This window comes from Ahaetulla prasina, chromosome 6 (assembly GCF_028640845.1).
Source record: "Ahaetulla prasina isolate Xishuangbanna chromosome 6, ASM2864084v1, whole genome shotgun sequence".
In the NCBI taxonomy this organism is placed as follows: domain Eukaryota; kingdom Metazoa; phylum Chordata; class Lepidosauria; order Squamata; family Colubridae; genus Ahaetulla; species Ahaetulla prasina.
In genome coordinates, this window is record NC_080544.1 from 46,566,336 (window position 1) to 46,587,262 (window position 20,927).

Sequence of the window (20,927 nt, forward strand, 5' to 3'; positions counted from 1 at the left end):
AATTGGATCTGACTGAGAACCACCTCACTGAGGACTAGGAGCATAGGCTTTCCAAGCAGAGGGAAGACCTGTGGGAGTGCAAGAACAGGTACCGGTGCCTAGGAATCAGCAGGCTGAGATGGTCAGCCAGTTCCAGGCCATGATGCAGTCCCACTGGAACAAAACCCTCCGGCTCTTCGACACCAGCACCGCTTCCCTCCAGCCTTCACCCAAAGCCCCACACCAGGAGGTCAAAGCAGACCCCAAGTCAGAATTTCTTATCCCTCCAACCCACACAAAAAGACCCTGAAGCAACACAAATGTTCTTTGCACGTGTCCGTCCCAGGAGCCATAGTTTGAAGATCCCTGGTTTAGTGCAATAAAAAAAAACAAATAATTTTTCTGAGGATCACCAAAATTTTCTCATGGACCACTGGTTGGTGACCACTGATATAAAAGATACTGATATCTGAAATATTGACTTAAATTGCTTGATTTCAGCTATATTTTAGGAAAGTTTTCAGATTACAGTATATTGGTGAAGTAGGAGTATTATGTTAAACATTGTCTATAACCAAGCTTGTATATTCAGCATACAGTTCTGAAATATGAAAATAGCTATACAATAATCACTGAGCAGGTGAATGAACTGAGGAAAATGTTTGTTATAGGAGTGCCCTCTATTGATCAGATATAAAATAACAACTTCAAAATACAGTAGTCCCTCTCTGAGGATGACAGGTGATTCAGAAATTTGAAAAAATAAAATAAAATACATTGACCACTGGGAGACTTACAAACAGCTGAACGCTGGCTGGGTATGGGATGAATGAACACACCAACTATCATTCATAAATCCCCATTGTGGTTAAAGCAAGCACTCTTGAGTGGAAATATGCTAATCAGCATATTAATGCTGGAAAAGCTATTAGTCTGTAGCAGTAAAAAAAAGAACTGTAATAATTTAAAGACTAAATATAGTGTTTCCTGGATATGCTTCTGTCTACTTTTAATTATAAATTAGGAATTTGAACAAAGAAAAGAGGTCACAACGAACTTGGTTTATCAGTATAAAAGGTATATGCTCTGGAATAAATATACACTTCACAATTTTCATAGCATTTACAGCAATACTGAGCACTACACCAATATGTAAATTAGCAAATTGGTTCAACATAAGAACAAAATCCATTTTTTTTAATCCTCTATTAATTCAACTATCTTATGCCTATGCAAATTCTCTAAACCAATGTTTCCTACCCTCAACAACTGAAGATATGTGGACAGGCATGCTGGCTGCAGAATTCTAGGAGCTGAAGTCCACATATCCTCAAACTGCCACAGTTAGACACATTTCCCTGCATTACTCCATGAGTAAATTAGCAGTCTTTTACTAATATTTAGTTTCAGTATATTGAAACTTAGATCTGTAACTGTATATTCAGAGTCTTCTTTACAATGGAAGGTCACTGAAACCACACAAGGTAAGTTGTGTTATTGTAGCAACACAGAAGACTTACACATGCAAGAACATTGGATTCCTAAAAATAAATCACAAAAATCAAGGTCTATTTATAGGTCTGCCCCAAGAGTTATAGCTAAATTTCTCCTATCTTTCCAAGATCAGAATAAATTGGACCATTCTTTCCACAGCCTTAAACTGTGGGGACATCTGTTCACTATTGTATTTAAGTTTTATCCATCCTAAGAACATTTAGAGTGTTATCAAACAATGATAAAATATTTTGCACAAAATAACCGGATACAAAGTCTTGTATCTTAGTCCTAATGTATTGAAGTAGCCACAGTGGTTTGGATTCATATAACATGTTACATTAAGACTGCAATGAATGAAAATACATAAAACTTCAAGTAAGTCAGACAAGCCACAGTTTGGCTTAGTCCAATGCATAAATCAGATCTACATATTCAAAACACAGAGAGTGTTCTAGAGTCTTTTAAAGATGTACTGATTTTGGTCAGGAATCTTCCATAGAGTTTGGTCTAGTGGTTAAGGCACCAGGCTAGAAAGCAGGAGACCATGAGTTCATGTCCTTCCTTAGCCATGAAAGCAACCTGGTGACCTTGGCCCAGTCACTCTCTCTCAGCCCAACTTATCTCACAGGGCTGTGTTGTGGAAAAAAATAGGAGGAAGAAGGAGGATTAGATGTATTGTAAAACTAATAAAGGCGGGATAAAAATCTAAGAAATAAACAGAGATGGTTTGGAGGTAGCAGGAAACTATGCTACTGGCACAAGGAGTAATAAACCTCAAGCTCACATATTCCCTTTTCTCCATATTCCACCTTTGCTATTCTAAAGATTAAAAAAAAGTCCCACTCAGCTGTAAACTACCCACCGTTCTACAGCATCCAAACTCTGGAAAATCTAAGTCACTCAATATCAAACCAAAGTTTATGAACTTTAAGTTCATCAGAATTTAAGCTAAAAGGGTTTGAACATACCAGTAAACAGTGGCTAGCTAAATAAAAAATGGCAGTTTTCCCTCAGCCTTCTTATATAAAAAAGAACTGCCCAAGGAGCTGCTGATACAGTTCTAGAGAAGAATTATTGAGTCTGTCATCTGCACCTCTATAACTATCTGGTTTGGTTCTGCAACCCAACAAGACAGACACAGACTTCAGAGGATAATTAGAACTGCAGAAAAAACAATTGCTACCAACCTGCCTGCCATTGAGGACCTGTATACTGCAGGAGTCAAAAGGAGGACTGTGAAAATATTTACAGACTCCTCACATCCTGGATATAAACTGTTTCAATTCCTACCCTCAAAACCATGCTACAGAGCACTGCACACCAGAACAACTAGACACAAGGTCAGTTTCTTCCCGAATGCCATCACTCTGCTAAACAAATAATTCCCTCAACACTGTCAAACTATTTACTAAATCTGCACTACTATTAATCTTCTCATCGTTCCTATCACCCATCTCCTTCCACTTATGACTATATGACTGTATAGTCATATAGTCATTGTTGCTTGTATCCTTACGATTTATATTGATATTGATTGTTTCCTGATTGCTTATTTGTAGCCTATGACTATCATTAAATGTTGTACCTTAGAATTCTTGACGAACTGATCGTTTCTTTTACGTACACTGAGAGTATATGCACCAAGACAAATTCCTTGTGTGTCCAATCCAATCACACTTGGCCAAGAAAAACTCTATTCTAATTTATTTTATAAAAAAGAAGGGAAATCAATGAGTTAGAAATTTGCCAAACAAGCATTTTTTTTTCTTACAAGGCCACAGCCTCTGAAACAGAGACCTACCTAGAGCAAGCATATTTGGATCCCATTCAACAAACTAAAACAACAGTACAGTTGTTGCTTAGTGATCTCAAATTCTTCTTTTTCTATTTCTGACATTTGTTGAACTTGTGTAGTCGCAAGAGCATTTGTTCCCAGGACTTTCTCTTGTTCCATGCCAAGACTCAGAAACTGTTTCTGAAATCAGGACCATCTATATATATGGTCATCTATAACAATGTATAAAATTATTCCCATTACTATTTGGCTTCCCTTGAGCTCTATGTCTCTTTCTCAACTAAATTTTCCATCAGCTTATATGGTAATAACATATAACATAATGTAAACAGCTATATGCAGACTGTGCAATAATAGCCTCAGGCAAAATAAATGGTCTAAAATTAAATGTAACGAAAAGCCTTCCTAAAGAAGAACTAAGAACTAAGCCAAAAAAAAAAAAAATCAGCATCAGAAAAACCAAGCATGAAACCCACATCAGATTCCCTATTTGTTTTCCAAAGTAAATGTATCATAATTTCCAAAACATACAGACAGATATACGAGTCTATGGGGAAAATGATAACGGGTGTTCAGAAAAATATAAAGTTAATAAATGTATTGCAATGGAATTTTTTGTCAGTTAGATGTAGATCATAAAGATTTTGAAACAATGTCACGAAAGCTACACTATATTTATTTCCAGTATATTAAAGAAAAAATAAGATATAATCATTTATGCCAGATAGGTAGATAGGCAGGCAAATTGATGATAGATAACAGACAGACAGACAGACAGACAGACAGACAGACAGACAGACACACACACACACACACACACACACACACTTACAGACTTCACGAACAGACGGACGGATGGACGGACGGACTGACTCACTCACTCACTCTAAGAATAGACAAGAATCTGAATATGATTCTAAATAATCTTACTCGATAGAGCATGGATTCTATACATGTCCATATATACGAAGCTGGACATCTGCCAACCAGCTGTTTGGTACCAAAATACAAAAAGAGATAGCTACATCAAACTAGGCCCCTCTAACAGCTGGGCTAGCTGACATCAAGCTTCCTTTCTTCTCTTCTCTTTTCTGCTTTTCTCCATTGTTTTTTAAAAACATTTTTGGATTTTGCATGAAGCTAAATAATTTAAAATATGACTGCACTCTGCACAATCCTTATGTAACTTTTGTGACTGCACAATCCTTATGTAATGATTAGGTTGTTAGTCTTTAAGGTAGCATCTTATTTGCTAACCTTAATTGCAGCAAACAGCAAACTCTATGCAACATTACTGGATCTACACTTTTCTTTTTGATTTAGTGCTATTCAAATTGTTCTACAAGCCTGTATGCATTTCAAGTCCCCTCGACAAAATGAGATCCAAGAGCATTTATAACAACAACAAAACTATTTCCACATCTGGTTATAATATTATGAGTACACTCTCAGACAATACTTATGAAGGAAGCTTATAGGAAAAATATTACAAATTAAATGAACTAATTTCTTGATTCCTATTTGCAGAAACGTCTTGAATATATCAATTTTTCTACATTCTACCATATAAAGCATTTCAATGAATCCTGTGGGAAAATGCCATCTCCAAGATTTATTCTAAGAAGAAAAATAATGAGTTTTATATATGCTGAAATAAATTAAAATTAATACTTAATTCACACTGGGTGGTTCCAGATTAGGCTGAGACGCATAGGCTGAGGACCATCCCTTCTGCTTCTTACTATGGTTGCCATCTAGTTCCACTAATTCAATGTAGCTTATTTCAGTGAGAAAGTGTGGTTTCTCACTGAAACTAATCAAAGTATGTCAAGTTCAAAGAAAATGCAAGCAATTTTAAGCCATTCTTCCTAACCTGTTGCTTCCTGACATTCTAGAATTGGCTCCTCTCTCTTGGAAAGATTTAATTCATCCATCTGGAGAACACCAAGGTGGACAAAGCTCTATTCAACCATCACTTACAGCATTTGGAAAAATGATCGTCTTATACAATCAGAATGATTGATGTATAGTACCCAAGTAAGTTAGCATGGTTTGCGTGAAGATTATTTGAAGATATATTTCAACCTGGCTCTCCCCAGGCATAACCAAACACTTAACTACTGATTAAGGGGAGATATGGCTTCCTGGCCTCAGCTTGGTCACATGAATGTCAGTTTTCCTACCAGGGCTCAACACGCCAAGTTGTAAACCCCTTGCTCAGGACTTTTCTAGCCTTATCAGTAGATTCTTATCTAACTCAGCTAGTTTACACATTTTATTGCAAATGAAACTACTATCCCAACAACTAATTTCTCATAGCAGAGCAAGGAATTCAGAACCGTGTATAGTGGTAGGCCATTATCTAAACTTTTGGCCTATTCCTCCTGCGTTTTTAAGCTAGTGGGCACTTGGCTGGTACCTAAACCGTCTTGAGAGGAAATTGGCTATTTTCTTGTAATACAGGTAGATCTCAACTAATAATAGTTCGTTTAGTGACCGTTCAAAGTTACAAGGGCACTAAAGAGTTTTACGACCATTTTTCACACTTACCACCATTGCACCATGCCCAAGGTCATGTGGTCGACATTCAGATGCTTGGGAATTGGTTCCTATTTATGACGGTTGCAGTGTCCTGAGGTCATGCATCACCTATTGTGACCTTCTGACAAGCAAAGTCAATGGGGAAGCCAGATTCAGCCTTGTTACTAACTTAATAACTATTGCAATTTGCTTAACCATTGTGGCAGGAAAGGTCATAAAATGAGGCAAAACTCACTTAACAAATGTCTTGCTTAACAACAGACATTTTTGGCTTAGTTGTGATTGTAAGTCAAGGACTAGCTGTAGTTAACTTTATCTGTAGTCTATTTCTAGAACTGCTGGTTTCTGGCCAATCATTTTCCGTTTATATATCAGGGCGGGAAATATTTGTTGATTCGTGCAATAAGCCTGTGATGGTGAACCTATGGCACGTGTGCCACAGGTGGAACGCAGAGCCATCTCTGCAGGCATGCAAGCTGACGCCCAGGTCAGCTCCACCGCACATGCCCTTGCGCCTCCCTCTGGCCAGCTGATTTTCCAGTTTCTGCCAAGAGATGCACGCATATGCGCGGGGGGCAGGAGAAGCATGGGCGGGGGCTCACATGCACATGTGGGGGGGCGGGGCCTGTGGGGACATTGCATTATGGGTGTCAGCATGCATGTGTGTGCTATTGCACACGCGCTTGCGCTTTCGGCACCTGAGGAAATAAAGGTTTGCCATCACTGCAATAAGCTGATGGGCTTCAGTTCCCAGAGATTTCCTACTGCCACCATATACAAAAATAAGTACAGATAGTCCTCAACTTACAACAGTTCATTTAGTGAACTGTTCAAAGTTACAACAGCACTGAAAAAAATGACCTATTACCATTTTTTACACTTACGACCATTGCCGCATCCCCATGGTCATGTGATCAAAATTCGGTCGCTTAGCAACAGACTCTTATATATGACGGTTGCATAAATGTGATCACCTTTTGTACCCTTCTGACAAGCAAAGTCAATGGGGAAGCCAGAATCACTTAACAACTGTGTCACTAACTTAACAATTGCAGTGATTTTCTTAACAACTGAGGCAAGAAAGGCCGTAAAATGAGGTAAAATGTATTTAATATATGTTTCACCTAGCAATATAAATTTTGGGTTCAATTGTGGTCATAAGTCAAGGACAACCTCTACTGTTAATTTCCCAAAGTACACAGTATAAAGTTATACTGTACAACTTGAGCTGCATCAAATAATGGAATGCTGCCTTTAAAATCCTGCAGCTTTCATTTTTTCTGCATTCATCTATTTTGCATAAGTCCTGCAATCATCAGGATTTTTTGTAAAAATCCCTCAGGGGGGACTGAATTTAGGGGAATATAATCTTATTTATAAAAAAAGACAAATCAATATTCTTGCTTTTTTTCTTTTGCATTCATGATGGCCTATCCATCAATATGTTATGTGCTTTACAAAAAATCTGGTTGTTAATTACAAGATAAGTAATTAATATAAGCATGTTAGGCACATATTGGGGGTGAATTCCAATTGACAAATAGCACCAAGGATCATTGGGGTATATTTTTCAGTATGTTTAGATTTGCTGAAAGTTAGATAAGTGCCAACGTATTCAAACTATAGGACGAACAGTTCAATTACCAGAATTGCTCATTCATAAATTGGGCACATTGAGCAAGTGCTAGATTAAGTTCTTTCCATGAGGACAAAGTGCCAGTATCAATAATATTAACAACTGCTATAGGGCCAAGTTGTTTGTGAGACTTAAGAAGCTCAAATGTACATTTAATTTTCACTGCAACGGAGCACATGTGTTTTCTGATTTTTATTACCACAAGAAACAGTGCGATTGACCTACTTCCTATTATAGTATTTGTATATAGGCCAACTGTTCTGAAAGTTCTATATTTGTACTAAAAGGAAAAGAAAATGTTAAATTAAATTCTAAAAAAGAAATGGTGGGTTGTGGGGAGGTGGCTTTTAATGGCATGCACATAGGTCAGTTGTGAAATACACAATGGACATTTTGTAACCGATGTTTATCATTATACACCAAGACAAATTCCTTGTGTGTCCAATCACACTTGGCAATAAAAATTCTATTCTATTCTATTCTATTCTATTCTATTCTATTCTATTCTATTCTATTCTATTCTATTCTATTCTATTCTATTCTCCTTCTATGCTCTGCTTATAAAAATAAATAAATACCAGAAATAGTTTGCCCACCTAAAGAAAAAGAAAATACTTTGCATATGCATTATTTCAAGCTTGGACTGGAGGCTAAAATATATAAAGAACGGTTGGTGGAATTAGGTATATCTAATTTAATGAAAAGAAGGACTCAGGGTGACATGATAACAGTGTTCCAATATCTCAGAGGATTACACAAAGAAGTGGGGGTCAATTTATGCTCCAAAGCATCTGAGGGCAGGACAAGAACCAATGGATGGAAAGTCAAGGAGAGAAGCAACCTAGAACTAAGGAGAAATTTCCTAACAGAACAATTAATCAGTGGAACAACTTGCCTCCAGAAGTTGTGAATGTTCCAACACTGGAAGTTTTTAAGAAGAGATTGGAAAACAATTTGTCTGAAATAGTATAAGGTTTCCTAACTAAGCAGGAGGTTGGACTTGAAAACTTCCAGGGTCCCTTCCAACTATTCTATTCCTATTCCATTCTAATAGCATCCTGATACGGAGTTAATTTCTGTTACTTTGAAGTTTGTCCCATACATTTGGAGATAAATGCAATTTAGTTTACATGGTTATTCCTGATAAAATAATAATAATAATAATAATAATAATAATAATAATAATAATAATAATAATAATAATAATAACAACAACAACAACAACAACAACAACAATAATAATATTTTAATTTGTATACCGCCCTTCTCCCGAAGGACTCAGAAATAACAGAACATGCATGAAAAATCCTTACATTCCTGACCCCTACCCTACTTTTGGGCATGCAGAAAAGATGCTGTGATAAACAGCATTAACAGTAATGGATTCTAGTTGTTGGTGCTCAGCCATCTGCCAAGAGTCCCATCTTCTACTGTCTGCAGAAGAGCACTTGAAGAAGCTCAGTTGTGATTTTCAGGGAAGGCTTTTCCAACAGTGCTTTCAGAAGTTGATAGTAGCAGGGAATCCCAAGTAGACAAAGTTTCTCATTCTGGAAATACTTCCTGTTATAGAAATGTTAATCTATTTAAGTAATGATGGTCTTGAGTTGTCTACAACTCTTAGTTAATTCATAAACATATTTTTACAATTTGTTTTAATGTTCAGGAAGTGGTTGTCATTGGCTTCTTCCAAGTTTCTTGACTTCCAACTCTAGTCTCCAGCCTTGATGGATCACTTTGATGGTGATCACCTATCCAAGAAATAATTAACCTTCCAAGCCCAGACAATGTTGGCCAGGTATCATACTGCGATTACTTTTTCTTACTGGTCAATCTTACTGGAGAAGAAGATACACAAGATTAGATTTACAATTCTTAATGCCTTTTTGGCGATGTTGTTAAAGTGGGCTTTGGCACTTAGATCATTTGATATGAATACTCCAAGATCCTTGACAGAGTGAGAGTCATCTACAGGGTCATTTTCACCGAGCTTGTATTTTGTGTTCTGATTCTTTTTGTTAATGTGTAAGACAGAGCATTTGTTGGTTGGGATTTGGAGTTGCCAATTTTTTTACCATTCCAACACAAAGACAAGGCCTTTTTGAAGGGTAGCAGCATTGTTGGTAGTGTTAAATAGTTTAACATCATTGGCGAAGAGAACGCAGTTACTTATAATATGATCACAAAGGTCATTTATGTATCATATAAAGAGTGTTGGTCCTAGAACGCTGCCTTGGGGGACACCGCTATTAACAGGTGCAGGATTTGATAGAGCGCTGCCTATTTTGACCACTTGTGTTGCCTGTTTGACAGGAACGCAGTTATCCAATTATGGAGGGGTCCGGAGATGCCGTAGGATTTTAGTTTTAGAACTAGTTTGTCGTGTACCACTGAATCAAAGGCTTTACAGAAGTCTATGTAAATTGCATCTATTGCTTTGCCCTGATCAAGATTTGTAGTCCATATGTTTTTGCAGTGAAGAAGTTGTAAATTACAGGATAAGTTTTTTCTGAAACCAAATTGTTTATTAGAGAGTAGGTTGTTTGTTTCTAGGTGGAGGGTAATGGATTGGTTGATGATTGATTCCATTACTTTGCAGGTGACGCAGCATAAAGAGATTGGTCTTTAATTTTCAACTAGGCTGGACTCTCCCTTTCTGAAGATGGGATGACCATGGATTGTGGTTTCAGCAGGTTCTGACCAGTTCTGGAGAACCGGTAGTGGAAATTTTGAGTAGTTCAGAGAACTGGTAGTAAAAATTCTGACTGGCCCCGCCCCCATCTATTCTCTGCCTCCCAAGTCCCAGCTGATCAGGAGGAAATGGGATTTTGCAGTATCCTTCCCCTGCCACGCTCACCAAGCCACACCCACCAAGCCATGCCACACTCACCGAACCAGTAGTAAAATAATTTGAAACCCACCACTGACTGGGAAGAAGTACTTCATCTTAATTTAGTCCAGGATTTGGGCATTTAACATGCAGAATTTCCCTTGCCTTTTCTACTGTGCCAAATGATATGTTATTACTGGGATTGGGAAATGGTATATAGGTTTTAGAAGCAGAATAGTTTACATCTTTACTGGATAGATAAGAGGGACAGCACTTGAGTCCTAATATACACTTCCATAAGTAGGCATTTAGCAAAACGTGACTTTTTTTTCAAACTAATATATATTCAGTACATATCAGAATTGCAGCTCAGCTTTTATGGATAAGCAGTAAAACACAGCCATAAAAAAGACTGATAATGTAAGGAGAAGGCGGCTGGAATTTATTATCAAAGCAGCTATAAATCAGAAATTGCTGAAGCATTTTTGGAAAGCTTTGGTGTAGAATCAGAGAACACAGTAAGGAAAAGTCAATGGAAGAAACAGTTGCTATATAAAAAGGGCAATTTTAACTAGCGTTACTAGTTAACAGAGCACCTTCTGGATAATTCTTTACCACTAAGGAAAAAAAACCACAAAACAATGTGACTGTACAAGATAATGAGCTTAAACAATGACATAAGGATGATGAAAGTAAAAATGAGATCATTATTGCAGGAATAACATTTGTTAATATGTCCAAATTTTTTCCCCCCAAAATCTTCTTTGTTTTCTACAGTCAGAAGGTTTTGATTGTTAGAAATGTCAGAAATGGACCTTTCCTATGCAAACAGTATAAGAAAAGTTCAGTGAATGCATGTCTTTCATCATGAGTTCATTACATGTGAAAACAGAGTTTATTTGATCTGATGCCTTTGTTCAAAGCTGCGGCAACTACTGATTAGTATTTCCAAATGAATATCCTGCATTTTATTATATTCATATGCAAAATGAAGCTAGTTCTTAAGTTATCACTTTTTTATTGTTTCTACTATTTTTAATGGGTCAGAAAAGCATTACATAACCACTCAGACATAGCAGCTGGTAACAATGCTTTTAAAATATCCATCTGCAAATACAGAATTGCTCAGGCTAATGAATGATGAATTAGTTTAAGTAGGGAATTGACCCACCCAGGTTTCCTCTTCTTCCAGTATTCACCTGGGAGTTCTTAGTTCCACAAATCTATTTTCAGGATAAGCACTACATCTGGGCAAAATTGCTTTCACTAAAACACAATGCTGACTAAAATGGTAAGTGCATATGACTACAACTTTATTGACTGTTTGTAAAAATCTGTTAGAATCCTAAAAACCATCAAGTTTTAATTCAATGAATGAAAAATGTTCCTATTGCTTTCTTGGCTCTATTCTTCTCTCTCACAGCTACATAAAAAAGACCATTCTGAATAGCCAATTCTTAATTGTCTTTGTCAAGATTTAGCACAGTCAATGGAGAAACTACTGATTTTTTAATGTGTCTGAAAGCCACAGTCCCATCCAACAAGGAAATATGATATGAGATTATGGCCCTAGGGATCTATGAGCAGATGGTGCACATATACAATATGACAATACATTTGTGTGCTGTGATTTTGCTACTACACTGAAAAGCATTATGTATGCTAGGGTCTTACCAGGCTGGTAAGCTAGAAAGTCAAGGATCCAAACTATTAGAATTATTTCAAGCATTTTCCAGGATTAAATTACTTCTATGACAGTTTATCAAATACAGTAGCAGTACTGTTCTCTAAATATTACTGCCTTTTTACAAATCACTCAACTATGAGCTATGCTGAAGCTTAAGTGACACCATAAGTCTTCAAAATACTGTTTCAGAAGCATTTCACTTATTTCAAATCTAAAGCATCTCCATAAGAGATTTCCCCTAGTTTTGCCTAAATCCTCTACTTCAGGTTTTAAAAAGAACAAAAATCCACAAACCAGAATTTTTCTACGGTTACCCAAATTGTTTTTCTCACACACTCAGAAATAAAAAGTGTCATTTCATATAGCTCTTCATCTTTTCAAGAAATACTGGATAAAAGAGATGTGTGTGTCTCTTACTGGTAAAAACACATCTCCAATGTTTTAATATTTCATTTTGTTAAAATGGTAGTATGTCATTTAACAGTTTTATAGGAAAGAAGAATTAAGGAAGCAAACTACTTTACAAGGATTATCAAATATTTCTGTAAAGCTCCTTGAAGTTAATAAAACCACAGAATTGTTTTTTCCCATTCAAATGTGTCTGATTTTCAGAGACTGCCTGAAAAAGTCCCTGCAGTTTTATTGGGAAGATTTTTCAGAAGTGGTGTGCCATTGCCTCCTTCCTAGGACAATAACTGGCCCACAGTTCTAATGTAGTATTAGAACTCACAGCCTCCCAGTTTAGACCCTGATGCCTTAATCACTACCCCAAGTTGGCTCTCTCAGAAATTTCTTTTTTAAAAAATACAACTCTTTCTCATAATATTTATTCTGGAGAATGTTCAAAATTTTCCTAGGGAGTAAAATATCATTTCTACAAAACAATAAAGAATCAGACACTTAGGGAAAAAGATAATTTGGGGAAGATCAATTAGAATCAAACAACCCCAAGATATGATAAAAATAAAGCATGGTAATTCAAAAACGCAGCTGCACACAATGACAAACAAGAAGGGGCCATCGATAAAATTCAGGAACACAACATAATTGATGTGTTAATTTGACAAATTCTGTTTCCCTCAGGATGGTCCATAGCAATTCGGAACATGCTAGAAGTACCATACTAAGACAACTCTATCACAGCTGCCTTAACTTTGTGTCACTTAAATAAAGACAGTGAACCAATTAGCATATTCAATATATCCTTGTTCACAACAGGTCTTAAAACTACAGCTGAGATCTTATCCTACCTTGCTGTGGTCAGCTCAGTAGCATCAAGAGCAGCAGCATCACAGAGGACTGTGGTCAGTGGTTTTTTGAAAGAATCCACATCAGGCTCCAATTTATCGGAAACATCAGGAACAGAAGAACTGGGCAGAAAAAATTGAAATATATTAGAATATATTTTCTGAAAAAAGGTGTTTTTAGATATCGTATCAAAAGATGACAAACATTGCTGTCAAGAATTAGTACTAGTAATTACTTCAGTGTGGTCAATAGATATTTCTTTTTCAATATGTTTTTTATTGTTAGCTTTCTATATCCTTCTCCAAAAGCTCTCTTATCAGGTAGCCAGAGGTGATTTCCCAACAAGGTGTATCTCTTTTGCAGAAGGGTTTTCATAAATTTCAAAGCCATCTTTCAGATCCAAAAGACAACCGGAAAATGTAGGTTCTATTTCTGATGTCTTTTCATATTGGAAAATCCAATTAAATTTGGCTCACAATATAATTCTAAAAATATTAATGTAGTGCTCAAGTTTGTCTTTATAAAAGTATGACTGGAATGAAGAAAGAAGAAAGTTTTTTAAATGGACCAGGCTAAGCAGATCTATAAATATAATTGAAAAGAGAGAAAAATCCTAAATAAATTAATAAACCCAGAATAAAGATTTAATTTTAGCTTTCTTGAAATGCCACACACTTGAGGGATGACACATAAAACTGCTAGATCAAGCCAATGTCAACGTAATCACAGCACTCCAGGTTACAAGAAAGTAAATGTTGACCATGCAAACATAACTTTATTAAGAATTGTTTACAACTATCCTTTGTTGTACTAACCAGAAAGGCCTAATTATATTAATTAGATTACACATAGATTTCTTCACAAATGACCTCATTTGCTGTCTGGAAGTATCCTGATTAGTTCAAGTTCAAGAGTTTTTTTAAAAACAGAATCTGACTTTCCTTATTTTTCTGCTCGCTAGAAAAATAAAGAAATAAGCAAATAAGCAAATGTTTTGTATGCTCTGGTTAGTAGAAAACATTTGCTAGACCAATTCTCGATTACAGCTCACCTGTCTGGAACCCACACTTCATTTCAGACATTAATACAATTGAGCGTGTCCAGAAGTATTTTACAAGAAGAGTTCTCCACTCCTCCGATCACAACAAAATACCATATGCCACCAGACTTGAAATCCTGGGTTTAGAAAATTTAGAACTCTGCTGCCTTCGATACAACCTGAGTATAACTCATAAAATCATCTGCTACGATGTCCTTCCTGTGGAAGACTATTTCAGCTTCAACCACAACAATACAAAAGCACACAATAGATTTAAACTTAAAGTGAACCGCTCCAACCTTGATTGTAGAAAATATGACTTCAGTAACAGAGTTGTTAATGCCTGGAATGCACTACCTGACTCCATGGTCTCTTCCCAAAATCCCCAAAGCTTTAACCAAAGACTATCTACTGTTGACCTCACCCCATTCCTAAGAGGTCTATAAGGGATGTGCATAAGAGCACCAGCATGCCTACCGTTCCTGTCCTAATGTTCCCTTTGGTTGTATCCAAATGTGTATGGTTATTTCATGCTTATGCTTATATATATTGTTGTGTTTGACAAATAAATAAAATAAAAATAAAAATAAATAAAAAAAAACATTGGGAAGTCTATCAATGCTTTTTAACGCAGTTGACATTTTCTGACTCCAATATATTCTAAATTGATTTCATAGACTGAAATTGGGCAGCCAATACATTTAAGTAAATAATAATGGGGACATGGGGACTCATGTGGTAAGGATGCTGATTCAGAAGACCATTGAGAGGTGACAGCTTGTCAGTTCAAAAACTTGGGAGTGTGAGCCTCATGACAGAATGAGCTCCCATTAATTTGTTCCAGTTTCTGCCCACCTAGCAATTAGAAAGCATGAAAAATGCAGGCAGATAAATAGGTACCACATTGGTGGGAAAATAACAGGAACATGAAAGGATACTACTTGGGTGTCCCCTGAGCAATGGCAATGTCGTTAGCTAATCCTTTCAATTTCAATCCCACCAAGGTGCTTCTGACACAAATGTAGTAGTAACAAATAATAATAAACGCATCAAATTTGATTTCAGTTAAATATGTCAGTGAAATAAATATATATTGCTCAAAAAAATAAAGGGAACACCTACCCAACACAATGTACTGTATTTAATAAGAATATTTCATTCCTTCAGATCTAGGATGTCTTACAGTATAAAAAATAAATAAAATAAACAATAAAGGGAACACAAAAATACTGTAACACATCCTATATCTGAAAGAATGAAATATTCTTATTAAATACAGTACATTGTGTTGGGTAGATGTTCCCTTTATTTTTTTGAGCAGTGTATTTTAAACCCTTGAAAAATAGATTATTATTTCCTCACAGAGAAACAGAATGTACTACACAAATAGAATTTTTGGAGACAAAAAATTATAAAGCAATACTTGATCAATGTTAATCTATGAGCACATGAATACCAAGAAAGAGTTGGTACAAAATGTCTTTCCAATTATGCTTAAGACTCATGAGACTGAAATAATCAGGAAAAATGTCTCAGTTTAATTACTAGCTGCTTAATGATAGTTGAAATATGCACAATATATTCAACAGATCAGTTGGTTCAACTTCTAAATCACTGGTGACATAATCAACAGCAAATATCTGAGTCAACGTGGGATGATAACATACACAAAGCAATCTGAAGTAATGTTAAGCTTTTGAGGATACAATGAGACACAAGCTATATACCCAAGAGGCTTCTAAATGCTATGGACTGAAGTCTGAATTTACAATATATTCACAAGATTATGGATAGAAGCACAAATATGCAAATATGTTTGCAACACACAACACTCTTCCACATCTGCCATAGAAACCACAAGCCATTTCTTTCTCTACATACCATATTGACTTAAAATAATTATTAATACAAGATGGCTCATTCCACATTTCCTGCTATTGAAGTCAGGCAATATATTTCAGTCTTTAAAATTATCCATTATTTGGTAGTTAAATGGATTTTAAAGTATGCTGCTTCACTCAGTTCATAGTGTAAAGAACATTACAGGATCTACAGTGAGGCATCATTCTTATAGAAATAGAATTCTATGGTACCTACCACAAGGCAATCTAGAGGAGATCTATAGATTGCCTTGTGGCTATGTATAGATTGTCTTTTTCACCATGCTATTTTCCACAATGTATAGCACATTAAATAGCCTCATGTTTAGACTTCCGCAATTTCCTAACAAACTGGGAAATGGTTATACCCTTATTTTTTGTGGTAGACTCAGAAGACTTGAAGAACCATTCAGTTCTCGGAATCACTGTTTAAAGAATGTCCTAATTAGATTCTATGGGCAACTAATTTTTCTTCATGCAAACTCGTCCCACAATTATTCTTGATCTAAACTCAGTGAGATAATATATTTTATGAAAGCTTGCTATTATGCTTTGCTGCAATGAAGGGGTCTCCTGGGGTGTATTGTACTGCTGCCATAAAATATTATGTTGGACATATTTTGCCTACTTTTCATTGTAATGAAATCCATACCAAATGAATCAATGGACCACAATGACTCCACCAACTAGAAGTAGGGACCTCAGTGTTTCACCAAATCACTTTACCCCTTTCTTGTTGATCTGCAAAGATCTGTGCACTCGTATGACTGATGATACGATGATGAAAAATTCAAAGATTTTAAAAAAAGTAACACAAGGCATGGATTGGCGGGAAATGGTTATGTAATGCTCATACTTTTCTTTTATAAATGTGCATCACTTGTTTAAACAGGGCTTTTTCCAAATGAATTAAGTCAGTGTGATCTAATATATTTCACTTAGATCCATACTGGTCTAAATGCTAATATTTATTATTTAATATTTTTAGTGTAGAGTAAAAACTACTCTGGAGCTTAGGAATTCTGCTTAGAGCCACCAAGACGATGAAGGTTGCAGATGAATATTGAATTAAGTAAAGTTACGTTCAATTTCTGTTTGCATTTCTGTTTATTTAGACAATAAAACATTTCCAGAAGTTCTAATGAGCTACCAAGGCTTAGATTAAGACAATGTACAATGTACTACTAGCTAAGAATACATTTAAACAGCAGTAGCACAGATGGCATGAAATTTTGGTTTAGTTAGGATCTGCTGCAGCCCACAAACAGTTGTCTTCTTCACTCATATCTCTGCCATCTAAAGCTTAAAAAGAAATATCAGCAAAGGCTAGGAGCATGGAGATTAAATTTAGAAGATCAGAGCAAACTACAGGGGTAGTAATGAAAGCAGTGAGGAGACTCGCCCAAGTAATACAATGAGCACATGGCCAGGGAGGTAAAAATAGTGGCTTTATAAAATTCCTCAATTTTCACCGTTCTCTTCCTTATCTTTGTCCTTTTTTAAATAAAATGCTGATAGTCTTGATTTTGAAAAGGCAAAACACAATTTATATCACTATATACTAAATACTGTAACTAAAACAACATGGAGATGGGTGAGGCAAAATACTCTTTTTTTTTTTGGTTTATTGAAATAATAGCATTCAAACAAAGGAGATTTGGATTTCAAAATCTAAACTCTGGTAAAATGGACCCTTTCATAATCTATAACTGAACTACCCTGAAACATCTGCTAAGAATCTAAACCAAGAATAGACTAGACTACATATAATTTTTCTTTAGTGCATTACTGACAGCAAAAACATGATGGTGTGTGCTTTGGGTGTTGAATTTTTATTTGTCAGACAGTAAGCTTGCTTCTTTTTTCTTTCTTTTTTTAAAAAAATATTTTTATTATATAGTTTTTTTCATTTTACATCAGTTTCAAACTCTGCAACTTTTCTTTTTTCTTTTTAAAGACCCACTGTGCATATTTTCATTTTTACTGTGAACTTTTTACTGTGGTAACATTTATTTTGATATTTTATTGATTTCTGTCTTAACATAACATAACATAACATCAGAGTTCGAAGGGACCTTGGAGGCCTTCTAGTCCAACCCCCTGCCCAGGCAGGAAACCCTATACCATCTCAGTCAGATGGCTATCCAACATTTTCTTAAAAATTTCCAGTGTTGGAGCATTCACAACTTCTGAAGGCAAGTCGTTCCACTTATTAATTGTTCTGTCAGGAAATTTCTCCTTAGTTCTAAGTTGCTTCTTTCTTTGATCAGTTTCCACCCATTGCTTCTTGTTCTACCCTCAGGTGCTTTGGAGAACAGCCCGACTCCCTCTTCTTTGTGGCAGCCCCTGAGATATTGGAACACAGCTATCATGTCTCCCCTAGTCCTTCTTTTTGTTAAACTAGACATACCCAGTTCCTGCAACCATTCTTCATATGTTTTAGCCTCCAGTCCCCTAATCATCTTTGTTGCTCTTCTCTGCACTCTTTCTAGAGTCTCAACATCTTTTTTACATCGTGGCGACCAAAACTGGATGCAATATTCCAAGTGTGTAAACAAAATTTGTAAACTTTGTAAACAAAATTTGTAAACTTTGTAAACAAAATGTTTTTAAGTATCCTGTAGATCAGTGTTCTCTCAACCTTTTGTTCATGATGGACCCCCCCCCCCCTTTAAATACCTTTTGTGGCCATGGACCATGGCCATGAACTCCCAAGATTTAAGATTTAAATCATAACATTTCTTCAGGCCTTTGTGGACCACCAGTGATCCCCTCAGGGTTCTGCAGAGAGAACCACTGCTATAGATTCCTGGTGAAATAATTGATTGTCTCAAACCCTTGAACTTAATATACTGAAACACACACACACACAGAAACTACAATTAAAAGAAGAAACTTGTTCTACTGTTCCTTGCAATGTAATAGTTTATAAATACTTGAACTCGATTCTAGAATTTATAGTTCCAAGGATTCTTAGAAGATTAACAAAAACCTGGAAGTGGAAGGTAGGACATACAGTATAAGGTCAAGTCTGTTAGGTAGAAAGCATTTAGAAAGTAGAGTAGATCAAAACGATGGCTGCTTTAATCTCTTTCTTAAACATTTCTTACAAAGAGCAGTTCACTACTTGCAAGGTAATTAGGCCCATTATTGAATAGAATTTACATAATTTCTTTTCTCCAATGAGAAGTGCCTCAGTCAGTGATATTAAACAAGGTTTTCTAAAGGAGTTTATAATTCCCCTTTTTTTCCTTTAAAAAAAATAGCAGTCATATGGAAATTTAATAGAATAGAATAGAATAGAATAGAATAGAATAGAATAGAATAGAATAGAATAGAATAGAATAGAATAGAATTTTTTATTGGCCAAGTGTGATTGGACACACAAGGAATTTGTCTTGGTGCATATGCTCTCAGTGTACATAAAAGAAAATATACCTTCATCAAGGTACAATATTTACAACACAAATGATGGTCAATATATCAATATAAATCATAAGGATTGCCAGCAACAAAGTTACAGTCATACAGTCATAAGTGGAAAGAGATTAATCATGTTCTATGACATATTCTCGGCTAACAAAGGAAAGCTAATAATATGTGAGGACTCTGTTGTTTTACCTAGCATGTCTAAAAAACAGAGCAGAATAAACACAAGGCCCTCTATTGCAGAAAATCTGCCTCAGATATTTGTAGGTTCAGACAAGGAAAGAGATCAAAAAGTAATTTGGAGTAAAAATTACACTTAAGTCATTTTCATATATCCTTTGTTCAATTTTAGCTTAGCGCATGGTATGAACTTTGACCTATAATTTGGAAAACATGGTTTTTTTCAGATTATGAGAATGCTTTAGAGAATTTGGGGCAAAGCCTGAGAAAGAATATGTAATTAATTCCCATCAGTTTATACAGAGTTATTTAAAATATGCAGGTATCTTAATTTAACTCTAAAGCCCATGTAATAGACACAGAGTATGTAAAAAAAATTTTTTTAAAATCTTGTATAATCTAGAACAGGGGTGTCAAATTCGCGACCTGTGGCCTGGACGCGTCATGCGCTGGCCATGTTTACCTTCATTTTAGCAAAGGGGAAAAAAGTTGCAAAACATCACGTGACGACAATGTGTCATCACAAGTTTGACACCCCTGATCTAGAACTTTCAAATGTGTTCAATTTCAATTCCATACTGATTTATGGATAATGAAAGTTAATATTAATGGATTTGGAAAACACAGTTGAAAAAAACAGGTATTTATTTTTTCAGCCTGAGCTGTTAGAAAACTAATAAGCAATCTATCCCAATTCTGTAAACTTTTAGCATAGCCTAGTGTGGCAGATGAAATAATTGAGTACGCCCTTCAGAGATTAGATAATTTTTAAAGAAAACATGTCTTAAAATTTTAATTCTAAAACTATCCAGAAAAGCCAAGAAAAGCATCAATTTTCTTCTTTTTCCTATATGTGTGTTTTCATAATATACAAGGATAATACCTGATGGTTATTTTGTGAAAAAATAGCACTGGCAAATTCAGTGTACAACATAAGAAACATAAGAAGAAGTGCTTTGTAGTGCAGACATCATCCTTAAGGGACATTTGAGAAATCTCTGGCTGTCTCTGTATGCTAATAAATTTTTTTCCAACCAAATCTGTATACAATGAAACAGTACAGGACAAAAAGTGTAGCTTATGGCAATGTCATCCTGAAAAAGATTTCTGTTTCTCATCAGTTTAATAAAATACACAGTGAATAATCTTACAAAAAACATGTATAGTCTAAATATAGAAAACTGGAAAA

The 20,927-nt window shown here is 35.7% G+C and overlaps 1 protein-coding gene across 8 annotated transcripts in view; it reads right to left on the minus strand.

Annotated features, from left to right (window-relative positions):
• Window positions 1-20,927, minus strand: part of TACC2 (transforming acidic coiled-coil containing protein 2) — a 184,259-nt gene that overhangs the window by 90,407 nt on the left and 72,925 nt on the right. For all 8 annotated transcript variants that reach the window (XM_058187263.1, XM_058187269.1, XM_058187268.1 and 5 more), the window contains one exon: window positions 13,213-13,332. In XM_058187263.1, coding sequence (XP_058043246.1) covers window positions 13,213-13,332 — 120 coding nt within the window. The remainder of the gene's footprint in view (window positions 1-13,212; window positions 13,333-20,927) is intronic.